Here is a 14,179-nt window from a genome sequence, read left to right on the forward strand (position 1 = left end):
AGAGGAAGTCAACAACTTCAATTAAAACTAAAAATGAGCTGATGATCTGATGAAATATTGGTGTAAAAAATAATCAGCAAAGATGTGTTTTCAACTTGTATGTTGTAGTGTAGCATGGAAAGCAGAAGGGCCCAGTGGGTGGACGTACACATGCGGTAAACATCATGTTGACTGAACTGATGGCATGCGCAGATGATAAGCAAACACAACATGCCAAGGTCATTTTTTTCTGTAGCAGCATTAAATTGGGACTCCACCAAACTGATTAAACATTTATCTTCAGTAAAGCTTACTGCGGAAAGCTGGCGGAGGGAGCTGAAGCGTTCTTTCCAGGTTACAGCAGCCTTGCGGAAGGCCTCATGGCGAAGTATGAGCTGCTCCACCTCATCGGTTTGGGCATGAGCCTCTCCTCCTCCTTGTTGCTTGGAGGTGATCAGCGGATCCTTGGCCTTCAGCCAAGCTTCTGCCTTTACTGTCTCCTGGGCAAACTGGAAGTTTTCCTGCTCTGGAGGTGACAGCAGGTGGACAACATGCTTAGTATCTCACCATGGTTTATAACTTATGTATTCTCTAGAAGAAATCTGTTATTTTCATGCATGTATGTGCCGTATGAGTGACGATTTTGTGGTAGTTATCTCTCTGGTAAATTCTGCTCTAGTGAATGTGTGATGTTGCTCAAGCAAGAACACTAAGATCCATACATGATTTATGCTACATTAACAGCACATTAAAGGATAAAGTGGAAAAAGGCAATTTCATGTTTAATCCTCGTGTCCTGTTGTCACTCACTGCGCTGTAGCTTTTCCTGGTGTTTGTCCCATTTTTCAACAAGATCCTTTTGCTTCGTCAGAAGACTGTCCAACTTCTCTTTGATCTGTTGTGACACATTTGCAGGCACAACCAAGACATGTTGAGGCATCTTCACAAAGTAATTGTGTGACTTCTATGTATTCTCTTGTCTAATGTGCAACAGTAAAGATGTGAAGTTTGTTAGCTGACCTCCTCTGATGCAGGGTTGCCTGCAGCTATCAAAATCTTGCCGAGATCTGCACACTGCTGTATGGTCTTGCTGCGGCCGTCTATTTTGGCTTTCAGCTCCTGGTGTTGTTTCATCATCACTTCCAAAGCTGTCAAATCCCTGAGGAGGGACAGATCAGTTTATGTGGATAAGATGAATTAAATGCTGTTTAGGAATCCTAACACTATGCTGTTTTCTGAATGTTAGATTATGACGGCTGCATTCTCTTGACATACTATGTGTGTAGCGCCATCAGTTTGAATTAAACTAAAAATTAAGAGAATCTTTCTAGATGTGTTTAGAGGTTTCTGACCAAACCATCCTATTGCTGATTAATACAGTATGACAGTAACCTGATTCTGATAACTTATTATCTAAAATCATTCTCAGTCTTTTTAGTCACGCCTCCCAAGAAGAATTAGCCTTCTGTTGTGGACTGCATTTCTGGTTGCTGTTCATATCTTGCTCACTCCCTCAGGGTGGATGCTTATGGCTCTTGGAGCTTCTAATGGCACTGGTATTGGTGCCGTACGTTTCCCAGTTAATGGTGCTGACACCGTGGTGGTGAGACTCCTGTTGGAAGGACTCTTTAGCAGGAATACTTCGAGAGAACATCTCTGCTGTTGATTATTGTCATTAACGTGGGCACTGGTTCTGTTTTTGGCTGTTTTTGGCTTTTGTCAGTGCTTTATGATGTGAAATTTTAGCTATGAATTACACATGAGCACACACATGTGAAATATGAACTCCAGGTGTGGGACAAAAATTGCTCAAGTGGTATTAAAACACAAAATTCACACAGAAGGAAAAATGCTCTGAATTATTGATGAAGTTATCACCTTACTATAATGTTTCAATAGCGAATAAGACTTTAACAAATACACATTATATGTAATGACCCTCAGCTTCATGGTTTTCTTTAAGACCAGTTTTTAATGCATTTGATATGTTGGCAGCCAATGATATTTCTTTAATTGCTGCTGTAGTAACATGATAATGCATCTAAAAGGAACATCTTTTTACATGAGGAGACTTTTATTTCTTGATGCAACCACACAAGTATCTTTTTAAGTTATTACATGTCCGTATTGTTGTACATATTGTAAATCTAAGGAAGCAGTGATTAGCATTAAAACGTTAAAACATTGTTATATGTTTATGTTTTAAAGATGGGCGTCTGGTCGATACAACCTTAATGCCTGAATCTATTTAAAATGATATTAAACAAAATAAATAAAGGGGGAAAAAAAACAAACGTAAAAAGACTGGATTAAAAACATAATTATTAATAGATAAAGATAAATAAATAATATAGAAAAAAATACATAAATTAGAGTGAATAAAAGCAAAAAAAAAAAAAAAAAAAAAAAAAAAAAAAAAACAAACAAACAAAAAAAAACTAAAATAATAAGATGTAAAAAAAGATGAAAAAAAGAATTTTACAATCGACTGACAGTGTGACAACCTTGATTGTTAGACATCTCCACTGCCAGCACCAAAACCCACCGTTCCAGTATAATCACTGCCAATAAGGGAAACTCCAAGTCATGGTTCTCCCTACTTAACAGCACCACCCAACCCCAGGACTCTCTCCCCCCTCACTTGTAATCAATGTCCTTCTGCAACTCCACGATGTCCCTTTCCACTGAAAAAATCAAAAATATCCACCAGCACGTTGGAGCAACCTCTCAGCTCAGTCTCTCAGCCGACTCTCACTCATCCACACACTCATTCTCCTCCTTCCAGCTCCCTCTCTCACCTCTGGAACGGTCCTTACATCCTTTAAAACTGCTGCCGTTACCCCAATTTTGAAAAAAACCTGGCACTGACTCCTCCAACTTCAACAACTTCCGTCCTATCTCTAATCTACCCTTCATCTCCAAAATCCTTGAAAAAACAGTTGCTTCCCAACTCCATTCTCACCTATCCCACAATAATCTGTATGAACAGTTTCAGTCCAGTTTCCGCCCACTCCAGAGCACTGAATCCCCACTCAACAAAATCACCAGTGACCTCTTCATGGCATCTGATGCTGGACTCCTCACCATCCTCATCCTCCTTGACCTGAGTGCAGCCTTTGATACCATCTGTCACTCCACCCTCCTCAACACCTCAACTTTTTCATCACCATTATTCCTCTAGACTGGTTCACATCTTACCTCTCTGGCCACACTCAGTTCATTCAACGTGTGTCCTTCACATCCATCCCTTCCCCGTTATTTCAGGTGGCCCCCAGGGCTCTGTCCTGGGGCCCCTCTTCTTCATCATCTACCTTCTTCCTCTCGGCAATATCTTCTGTAAATTTAATATTCACTTTCACTGTTACGCTGATGACACCCAGCTCTACCTCTCCACTAAACCCTCGTTCACTCGTCCGCCCACCTCCCTCACTGATTGCATCTCTGAAATAAAACCTGGTTCACCCTAAACTTCCTTAAATTAAACAGTAGGAAAACTGAGGTTCTCTTCACCAAATCCACCTTCCCCAAAACCGAGAGCTTCTCTCTGACTATTGATAATTCCACCAGGTTAAGAGTCTGGGTGTCATCCACAGCACGCTATCTTTTCAATCCCACATCAGTAACATTACTAGATCTGCCAACTTCCACCTACGTAATATCAATCGCCTCCGTCCCTCCCTTACCCCCCACACTGCGGCCATCCTCGTCCACAGTCACGTCACTTCGCTTCTGGACTATTGTAATTCTCTCCTCTTTGGTCTCCCTCACAAGTCCCTCCAATAACTTCAACTGGTCCAGAATTCAGCTGCTCGACCCCCCTCGATCCACTACATCACTCCTGTCCTCCAACAGCTCCACTGGCTTCCAGTCCAGTTCTGTATTCAATTTACAATCCTCTTGTTAACATTTAAAGCCATCCACAGCCTCGCCCCCCCATATCTGTCTGACCTCCTCCATGTTCCCACTCCTTCTTGCTCCCTCAGATCCTCTCCCTCCATACACCTGTCTGTCCCCTCCACCCGTCTCACCACCCTGGACCTCTGGAACTCACTACCATCCCGACTCAGAAGCACCGACTCACTCCCACATTTCACAACCCAAACACATCTGTTTGTCCCATCTGATGCCTACTGCTCTGGCTATTCTATTGATTTTAGTATTTATTGCTGTTTTCTTTGAATATTTTTTGTATCTTTGTACAGTGTCCTTGAGTGCCAAGAAAGGTGCCTTCAAATAAAATTTATTATTAATCTATTATCACAGCCTGTATCTGGTTTTTGCCTACTGAATATTTATAACATTATTTATAATTTGCTATTTATTTCTGGGATAAATAAAGGGTTTTTCATGTTTTTTTCATTATCACAAATGATCATTAATGGAAAATTACAATCACTAAAGACTAAAGAGGACGTTCATGAGCAATAATTAACTTTCTTTCCTGAAAATCTTTTAGATTTAACTCTTGATCAGATATAATAATGCAATGCAAGACAGCTAAAACAGATGCTGCAAATAATAATTGCTAAATTTACCTTTGATTTACCTTTTTTAAATTAAAATAAGGGCAGTAAAATATTTAATAAAGAATGTCATCATTTCCTCTACTACTGTCAAGTATTTATCAACTAAAGCGCTAAACAACAACAGCAACAGAAAGAGATAGCCACAGCCCTAAACATGATGTTTTTCCATCTCTACCAGCACTAAAGCTCAAAGTTCATTAATATGTTGATTTATTAACATTTTCTAAAGACATCAAGCCAAATGTGGAAGAATTACAAGGTGAAAGCTGCACAGTCAAATCGGTTTGGAAAGTAACACGATCACAGAATAACATGATGTGCTGTGAAATGGTTCTCCATGATTCTAAAGGTCACTGGTTTGATTCCCAACTTTCAAAATCTATATGTTTTGAGGTATCCCTGGGTGAAAATACTGAACCTCACGTGTAAGTTGCTTTGGTTAAAAGTGTCTAATGATGGTAATATAATGTAAAAAAAACAGCAATAACTACAATGTGAATTTTATAGCCTTCTGTTACATCATAAGAACAACTGAATTGGAAGTGATGAAATTAGGTCAAGGTGGTGCGAAAGATAAATTCCACACTAAACATAATGATATTGTGTCTGCAGGGACCATCGGCTGAACCTCACACTGACACGCAGTTTCTACACTTCCTCTATGAACTATTCACATCTGGGTTTTTACACCTCTCATCACAATAAAAAGAAGAATATGATCTCTTACCTCGGTTCGTCCCATCCTATCTGGCCCATGATGCCTTCCATCCACATGAGGTTTTCTCGGACCACCGAGAAGAACTGCACCTTGTCGGTAACAGAAGTCACTTGGACGCGACTGGCCTCGCAAGAGCTCAGCAGCTCCTGCCACGCCTCCATCACTTCCTGCTCCTTCACCATGATGGCCTCAGCCTTCTCACCAGCGTAGATGGTCCTCAGCTGGGCAGCGTTCTCCTGCAGCTGCCTCACCTGCACCAAGACACAATGGTGGCGATTAGTTGCTTCATTTTCCTGGAATGAGAATCCAAATAAGCTGTCCTGTTCTTAGTGTGTGGGCTCGGTAAATTGTACAGTTTCTCTTAAAAATGTATTCAGATAATTTCAGTAACAGTGCATCTTGTTCCTTATGCTCAGTTATTACACCGCATAACTGATTCTGTGACTTACCTGTGCAACTAGCAGCTGAAGGGCATGCTCAAAGGAGTGCATGAGTCTCTGCAGGGTGGCTGGATTGGTGATGTTGGCTTGGCACGCCCTCACCTCTGGCAGCTGCTTCATCTTCCCTGCGATCTGAGCCAAGACCTACAACACAGGAAAGCGCTGTCATCACGAGCGCTTTAAAAATAGAAGCTGCATGTCACGGCCAGACTGTCTACCTGAAGTGGTGATGAGGAACACGGTGCACCTGAGGCACAGCTGGATATTTGTTTTGACTGTACCTCTTTGCAGTCGGTGAAAAACTTGTGCAGCTGGTGTGACGCTGCCAGCATCTGCCTACGGGTCTCCATGAGCTCCAGGAGGTCGGCCCATGACTCGTTCAAGCCGTCTTTCCACTCGGCGATGGTGGCTGCATCCGAATGGCCACAGTCAATCATCTCATTCACCATTTTGTTCACCTGGTCCATACGCTGCTCACCAATGCTGTTGGTTTCTGAGGCAAACTTAGTGAACCTCTCCTGAAGCACCTGGAACACAGAGATGAGAGAACCTCCTATGAGGACTGTACACATAAATATAAAACTTAGCCATTCTGATATGAAGTTCTATTTATTTATTCTTTTACATGAAGGATCCACTTCTTTCTGTTAATTAAAATCTTCCTCCATCCTATTTCGTCTCCTAAAATCTGTCATCCAGGAATCAGCTAAGGCCTGTCTTTATGTTCAGATTTTTCCAGCATATCTCACAGGAGATGAGGGGCCACATGTGTCTCCACAAACATTATATCCATTAAATTAATCCACTGAAATAAAAAGAAGGCAGATTTGTACTGAATACTTTTGTTGAAGTGAGGATAGATTTAATCTACCTGTAGAATCAAAGCATCTTACAGCCAATATAATTAAATTCACTGAAAATAACCAGCAAATAAATAAGTGTTGAGAACAATAAGAAATTTGACTACAAGATAAAAAAATACTGTTAAAGTTTGTAGGAGAAGAGGGAGGAAACTGGCCAGAAGGAGGTCCAAGTGAGGTAGGTAAGGAGCCATTAATGGAAACCACACCGTCACTGTGACAAATTGCTGTAGTTTCTACATTAAAATTTTACAATAATTTCTTGTTCTGACATTTTCCCGAGTTTAACTGTATTTTGCAATGCATTATGGGTACAAAAAATTGCAGTAATTTACAGCATTTTTCTACAGGTACTTACATTTAACTTCCAGGTAAACTAATTTGCCTGTAGAAATGAGAACATTACAGTTTAACATTGTTAAGGCCAAATCGCTGTGGACAAAGCAGGTGGAGGAAAAGAGCAAAACCAGAGAGTGGAATATCATCTCCACCTCCATCCACTCACCGTGAACACGTAAGTTAAACTAAAGCGACAAAGTGAAAATGTGATGACACTTTTTAAGGAATATAGCCTAATTTGATGTTGCTTCAGCTTGGTTTGATTGTGTTTGCATGTGGAGTTAGTAGTTAGCCTCCAGCTAATAGTGCAAGTTAATATAGTTTTTTATACTGCAACATTGGTAGCTATTTCATTTAAAATGTTATCAGTAACATCCTTAAAGAAGCTTAAGAACCAAATTTAACTTTTTTTTTTTTTTTTTTTGCTACTGTGCTAAGCTTAAGCTAGCTACCTAAGGAAGGACATGCACAATGCTGTGAAGGCATGGTGAATACAAAACGCAGAAGACTGTTTTAAGATTTAAAAAAATTACTTTATTGCTTATGTACTGTCTAAAAACTATGCCAGTCTCTGAGACATTTTCAATTTTGGCAGCCTGAATTATTTTTCCAGTGTATTCTGTGTTGTGCTCATAATAACCTGGACACGCATCAATGCAAACAGTGCAGCCATGTCACTAAAACAATAACTGGGTTTACACAACATGTAAAACTTCACAGTAATTCACCAAACTGCCTTTTTACATGTTTTGTGCCTGGCTAACCCTGACTGTCCACGGATATTTAGGAAATTTGCTGCCTTCAAGGCTCATTTATCTAGAGATCATAAGGGGTATAAATTAAAGGAAAGGGCTGGAGAGGGAGACATTTGTTCAATGCTAACATGTCAGTTTGAGTTTTGTCATTTTTGTCAGTTTGTCATTAATAACAATGTAACTTTATTTACTGTAAAAACTACAGTCAATTTGGCGTGCTGTTTTAAAATCATGACAGTTTTGTGGTTGTAGTCTAACCCCTTAAGCCCTGGCCATAATTTTGGAAAAATGATCTAAAAATATACCCAGAGTAAATAAAGACACAATATTTATTTATTTGTTTAGTCAATCTTTAACCAGCAAAGTCCCGTTGAGATCACAGACCTCTTTTTCAAGAGAGTCCTGGCCAAGAAAAGCACCAGCACAACCCACAAACACGAGATAATCACAATTAAAAACACAGTTAAAATAAAAATGGACAAATTTAAACGAACTGAGACATTTAGCCAATATAAAAATAAATTGAAAGCAGTGACAGGTCAATGATTGCATCTCTAGGTCTTTTAATAAAGATTTAAAATTATTAAAAGTTGTAAATTATTTTGTAGACTGTTCTAGTTTGAAGGAGCTCAATACTGAAATGCTGTTTTCCCACTTTCTGTACGAACACAGAGGACAGACAATGTGTACACTTCCTGAGAGCACAAAGCCTACGGACCATCAGGCTGTTGGGGGGAGCAGATGGATCTGTACCAGCGTGTATGCCAGCGTTGCCAGATCAGGCCACCCAACCTGAAAATAACGTTCACTAAGGTTTATTAGGTAAGTAAGTAAAGCTGTACGGTGACCACAGGAAACTTTGACAGGAACTTCACTTCCACCCTCTCCACCATTTCTGCCATAGAAAGCAGGAGTTAAAATTTGTACCAAGGAAAACTCTTAATCTGGGCCTCAGCCCTGGTAGGAGGGTATTTTTGTAATAACTGGGATCTTCACAATGCGCTTCCTGAATAATAGTATTGTCAGTTATCATGGTAAATGGGTTTTATCAGGTTCTAGAAGTTTTCTACATGTCTTTTTATGTGTCTTTGCCTTTCTTTCTGTTGTCTTTTGGCTTTCTGTGAAGCTTTTCACTTCCTTAACTTGCTCCATCCAGGGATCTTTGTTAATGACTCTTCCTTACAAAGTGAGATAAAGTATCTCAGTATCAGCCATAATAAGAGCTGCTTCAATTCTCTATATCATCTCCTTTAACAAAAGAAACAAACATCAACAAAAAACTGCAACTGTAGGATATTCCTGATGTGAACAGGCATAATTATATGATCACCACAATCGCCTCCTGTGGCAAAACAGACACAGAAACCATGCTGATGCACTGACCGTCACATCCTCGAGGTCCTGGCCCAGCTCGGTGGAGCTGGCCACCGCCTCGCGCTCAGTGATCCACTTCTCCAGCTCCTCCACCTCCTTGTTGAGCTGATAGAGCCAGTACTGCTGCTCCAGCTTGGTCTTTCTATGCTCCACCATGTCCTTCAGAGACACATACAGCCGGTCTATGTGGGACTGCTGCTTTGTTATCTGCTCACTGATTAAAATGAAGAGAAGACAACATGTCAGTGAGTTATTGGTCAGTTTGTGCATTAGATCATGTGAAAAATGCTTCATGCTTCAGAACGTGAGGGAAGTTATCAGGTTCTCACCAGGTCTTAAAATTCCATAAATACAACCTTAAAAATGCATGATTCCTTACAAAATGTCATTATTTATTATTTTATAAAAAAAACTAAGGAAAAATGTAGAAGTAATGGGTAAAAGCTAAATATATTCCTACTGTTGCCATAGCGATAATAAGATACAAAAACCAGAAAGTGTAAGTACACCAACAAGAGCAGAGGTTTGGGCAGTTGTCTGATCTGGAAGATTCAGGGGTGGGTTAACATGAAGCCAAATCCATCAGCAATAATCTTTGAGAAGCAACTGTTTCTGCCCATCAATCTGGAAAAGGATTATAAGGCCATTTCCATATAATTTAGAGTCCTTCATTCTACAGGTAGAAGGATTATTCACAAGTGGAAAACATTCAGAACAGCTGCCAATCTTCTCAGCAAGTTCAACCCAAGGCCAGACCATGCATCACTCAGAGAAATGGCAAAAAAAAATCCAGAAGCTACATCTCAGACTCGCCAGGCCTCAGTTAGCATGTTAAATGTTAAAGTTTATGACATTAAAAAGACCGAACAAGTATGACTTCTTTGGTAGGGTTGCTGGAGAAAGCATTCTTGCTCTCAAAAGAACATGAAAGCACAGCTTAGGTTTGCAAAGTTGCATCTAAACAAGCCGGAAGACTTCTGGAAGAATGTCCTTTGGCCAGCAAGTATGGTGAAAACCAAACACAGCATATCTGTACAGACTCAAAATAACTGTCAAGCACGGTGATGGAGGGCTGATGATGTGGGCTTGTTTTCAGTTATTACTTTGCAGTTATTGAGCGGATCATGAACTTCTCTGTATACCAAAGTCGTCAAGAGTGAACTGTGAAGCCATCTGTTTGATAGTGAACCTTGGCTCCAAATGCAATGCAATGATCCCAAACAGAGCGACAAATCTAAGACAGAATGGCTAAAAAAGAAAAGATTCAAGGTGTTGCACTGATCCAGGTAAAGTCCTGAACTCAATCTGACTGAATTTCTGTGGTAAGACAGCTGTGCATAGATACATTTCTGCAAAACTCACTAAACTAAAGCAAATTTGTCAAGAAAAATGGACCAAAATTCCTCCATGTGAGAGACTGATAACACTATACAGATTATTAAATTAATACTGTTGAAGATGGCTCCACAACCTACTGAATCACAAAATGCACTTGACTTCAAATGAGGCTGCATTTATCTCAGACCAGCTTAGAACCAGATGTTTTGGGAATGTCTTTTTGTTTATTACAACTAGATATGTAAATGTAGATATGTGGGTTCATTTTCTTTTCGCATGACTATATTGTCCTGTGCAATGTGCAAAAATAAAATGTTACCTATGTGTGGGGGTCAAAACACACCTATCTGGGTGTCCTAGTTCCAGCAGACGCTGACATTGCTGGGATAGCATCCCCACTGTCTCTGCATAAGCTTCCACCGTTTGCTCCAGAGCCAGGTGGATCTTCAGCAGTTGCAGGGTGGTTGCCTCATCCTGCAAAATATCACAATGCCAAGAAACAGTCGGAAAGACTTGTTCACTGTCATGCAAAGTTATTCCAGTAATACGCTGATGAATGTCAGAGCTGTACATACCGTGCCTTTTTCCTCATTGGCCAGATGGAGTTTCTGTCCTGACAGCCAGGACTCCACTTTGGCTGCATCACTGTAGTACTGTTGGGACTGTAGTGCAGCATCCAGCATCACACACCTCCTTTCAGTCTCTAGCTGCAAAACTTCCCACAGCTGGCGCACATGCCCCGCCCCTTCACGCACAAAGTCCACCTCAGGAGTTCTTAGAGAAGCAATGATTCCAGCTCGGTCTAGAACTTCCTCAACCCGAGCCCGTCGTCCTGTCACCTCTCTCTGGAGTGTCTGTAGGACCAATCAGAGGTAAGAGACTGAGCTTGGATAGATCAAATTCCAGCTGACCACGACAAAACGTCAACCATGACACTAACCTGGTTCTTTTTTACATGCTGCTGTACACTCTGGAGATTATTCCCATAATCCTTACAGGACGCCAATGGAAGCCTCTCCTGGATCCACATCTATCAAACAACCACAGGAAGGTCATTACAATTTTCAGAGCACAAATTTAAGAGAACTGCAGGCAAGATGAGGACAAGAGGACAAGAGAATATATCTCAATCTCTTGTACCATGTATCTTAGTTTTGTTTAAAAAATAGTAACTCTGATGGAAGAACTAAGCAAATACTTAAAGTGAAGGTCACGAAACTCAGGGAAATGAAGTGTGACACTCACTATCTCATCCTCCAGGTCCTGGGCGACTTGGTGCATCTCCTTGGAGGCCAGCAGGATGCGGCGTCTCTCCTTCAGGGGCTCAATGAGGCGGACAATGCGGGTCTCCACCACGCCTGACTGCTCGCCGCCCTCCTTGTCACCAGCCATCAGGCCTTGCTGGGGTAGGCAGAGCCCCTGCAAACTTCCCAGCTCCCCCACATCCTTGTAGAAGTCCCCTATCTGGGACTCCATAGCCTGCACCGGAAGGAAGTGGAAGGTCATGTTACAGACATGTGAAGGATGAACAAACAAAACCAATCAGCTGTTTTCCTACATGAACATTTCAAGGTTATGTAATGTTCGCCTCACTTTAAACAAAAAGCAAATGGAGTATCTTTTAATGCCACTGAATGCTGTGTAAAACAACATTACAGTAGCCACCGTGGACACATGACACAGCTGAAAAATTACATAAACTACAAGAGGTTGAACTGACCAGTTTGTCAAAAGCATTGTGTCAGGGTTACCCAAACATTTCTGAAACTGTGAAGGGAGAAATAATCCTGTTGGTTAAAGTAAATGTGAACTGGATCAGTAAAAAAAAGTCTTTTTTTTTACACAACTGAAGCAGAGCAGAAAAACTAGGACAAAGTAAAGCACTATCCCTTCAGCGCAATGGGCAATTTGTGTTATTCACAAAGTGCATGCACAACATTTGACACGGCGGATTGTCTCTGCAACATGCACGGTATAGATGACAGTCAGTTCTTTGAAGATTCGTTAAAGTTCGTTTACCTTTGTTGTGATATTCGGTACATTTACATTTTGACATGTAAGTTGCACAACCTCCTGCAGTTTTTCTGACTAAGAGTTATACCGTAGCCCCTCCTATATGCACCTTTGTGCAGGTGAATGGGTTCAGTTCTACAGTGTGTGATGTTTATTTTAGATTGTACAGATATGTATCTGGAGATTGTACAGAGCTTTAGATGGGAAGCCAGAATCCTGAGAGACTGATACCTCATAGCAAGTCACTCTGAAAAGCCAGCTCTACTGCAGGTAACCATCCACATCAGGCTATCAGGACACTGATGTATGAGGCAGCAGGGCCAATAATTAGATATAGCTTGACAGCTATGGAAACTGTGCAGCGTAAGTCTAATTTAATAGGTTGTCTTTCGTGTATCTTTTGACTCACCCTTCCTCTCTCTTCACTTAGTTAAACAGCGTGTGATATGACTAATAACCTTTCAGTTGATTATTGGGCATCTGGTTCAGCTTTTGGTCCTATTTAAAAGGCCTAATCCACCTTTAGATTTGTAATACTCTGATATGTAAAGGCAAATTCTGTAGTACTGCAAAAGCAACCTTAGCTATCTTTGGCTAATGTTGCTAACTCTCCATCATGATGGCTCTGTTGGATGTTTCTCCTGATACTTGTCCTCTTTCTTAATGCTTATCCAGCTACTAACTTTCACGCTGTGGTCTGTGATATACTTGGTCACTTATATATATATATATATATATATATATATATGTATATATATATATGTGTATACATATTTTTATACCCTGTCCTGTCCAACATCCTAACATACAGAATGGTGGTCTTTGTGCCATATTTTGCTTGACAGATTTGCTCTACCAAGGGAAACACGTTATTTACATGGCTGCCCTTGATATTTTCTTTAGTCTTTGTATGTCAGTGCTGAACCTGACAGGGAGATAGAGGAAGAGGGAAAGAAAAAAAAAAAAAAATGGAGAAAAGGTCAGGATTAAAATGTGTAAATAACCGTTTTCTAGGCTTCCTAAAAAAACACCACAAAAAAACAAAAACAAAACAAACAAAAAACACAATATAAACTACCAAAGTACTACATGATACATAAAAAAATAGGATAATGATGATATGAAAAAGTACAGTAGTCATCAAACGTACCTGCAGAGAAACGTACCAACACACAAACATCAGCAACATCCAGTCAGAAGCAGATGGAGAGATGAGCACGTTTGTGAGCATGCGCGTGTGAACGTGTGTGTGTGGCCATGCAACAAGGAAGAAATGTGTGCTTGCAAGGGAGCAGTGATCACGCCGCACCCTGAAGCATCAACGGTGGAAGGGGGGAGCCCGAGGCCCCAAAGGCCCAACAGGTCCACATAGCACCAAGCCCAGGCAGCCAAAGCAGACAGAGCAGCGGCCCACTCAGACCAGAGCAGAGGGGCACCCAGACTGGAACCCCCTGGTGCGATGGGGCAGGGGCACCGGGCACCGGGCAGCACAGGGCGACAGTGAGCAGGCTGCACAGAGGGCAGGCACCACACAGGCCCAAGGGCCACCCATTCCCCCCCAGCAGAGCCCCACCCAGGAACCCAACGGGGCCTGACCGCCCCAGGCAAAACCACTGCTGGCCACACCAACCCAACACCAAGGCTAGGCACCCCAGGGACAAGAACATGTCCGCAGGTCCCCCAAATATATGTGCGATACATAAGGCCGTGAGGACCATGTGTGCTTTGTTAGTGTCTATATTGATGTCACTTAGGTCACCCAGTAAACAAAGTTTAGGACATGCAGGAATGTTACATCTAACCCATGTTGATAGACATGGGGTGCCCAAGTTCGGTC

The 14,179-nt window shown here is 41.4% G+C and overlaps 1 protein-coding gene across 2 annotated transcripts in view; it reads right to left on the reverse strand.

Moving 5' to 3' along the window:
• The window catches only part of sptbn4a (spectrin, beta, non-erythrocytic 4a), a 35,724-nt gene that overhangs the window by 7,393 nt on the left and 14,152 nt on the right, over positions 1 to 14,179 (reverse strand). For both annotated transcript variants that reach the window (XM_042009113.1, XM_042009112.1), the window contains 11 exons: positions 11,575 to 11,808; positions 11,270 to 11,359; positions 10,905 to 11,183; positions 10,673 to 10,803; positions 9,001 to 9,205; positions 5,945 to 6,190; positions 5,673 to 5,807; positions 5,233 to 5,474; positions 1,000 to 1,138; positions 790 to 874; positions 294 to 505 (listed from right to left, as the gene is read on the reverse strand). In XM_042009113.1, coding sequence (XP_041865047.1) covers positions 294 to 505; positions 790 to 874; positions 1,000 to 1,138; positions 5,233 to 5,474; positions 5,673 to 5,807; positions 5,945 to 6,190; positions 9,001 to 9,205; positions 10,673 to 10,803; positions 10,905 to 11,183; positions 11,270 to 11,359; positions 11,575 to 11,808 — 1,998 coding nt within the window. The remainder of the gene's footprint in view (positions 1 to 293; positions 506 to 789; positions 875 to 999; positions 1,139 to 5,232; positions 5,475 to 5,672; positions 5,808 to 5,944; positions 6,191 to 9,000; positions 9,206 to 10,672; positions 10,804 to 10,904; positions 11,184 to 11,269; positions 11,360 to 11,574; positions 11,809 to 14,179) is intronic.

This window comes from Melanotaenia boesemani, chromosome 15 (assembly GCF_017639745.1).
Source record: "Melanotaenia boesemani isolate fMelBoe1 chromosome 15, fMelBoe1.pri, whole genome shotgun sequence".
NCBI classification, from domain to species: domain Eukaryota; kingdom Metazoa; phylum Chordata; class Actinopteri; order Atheriniformes; family Melanotaeniidae; genus Melanotaenia; species Melanotaenia boesemani.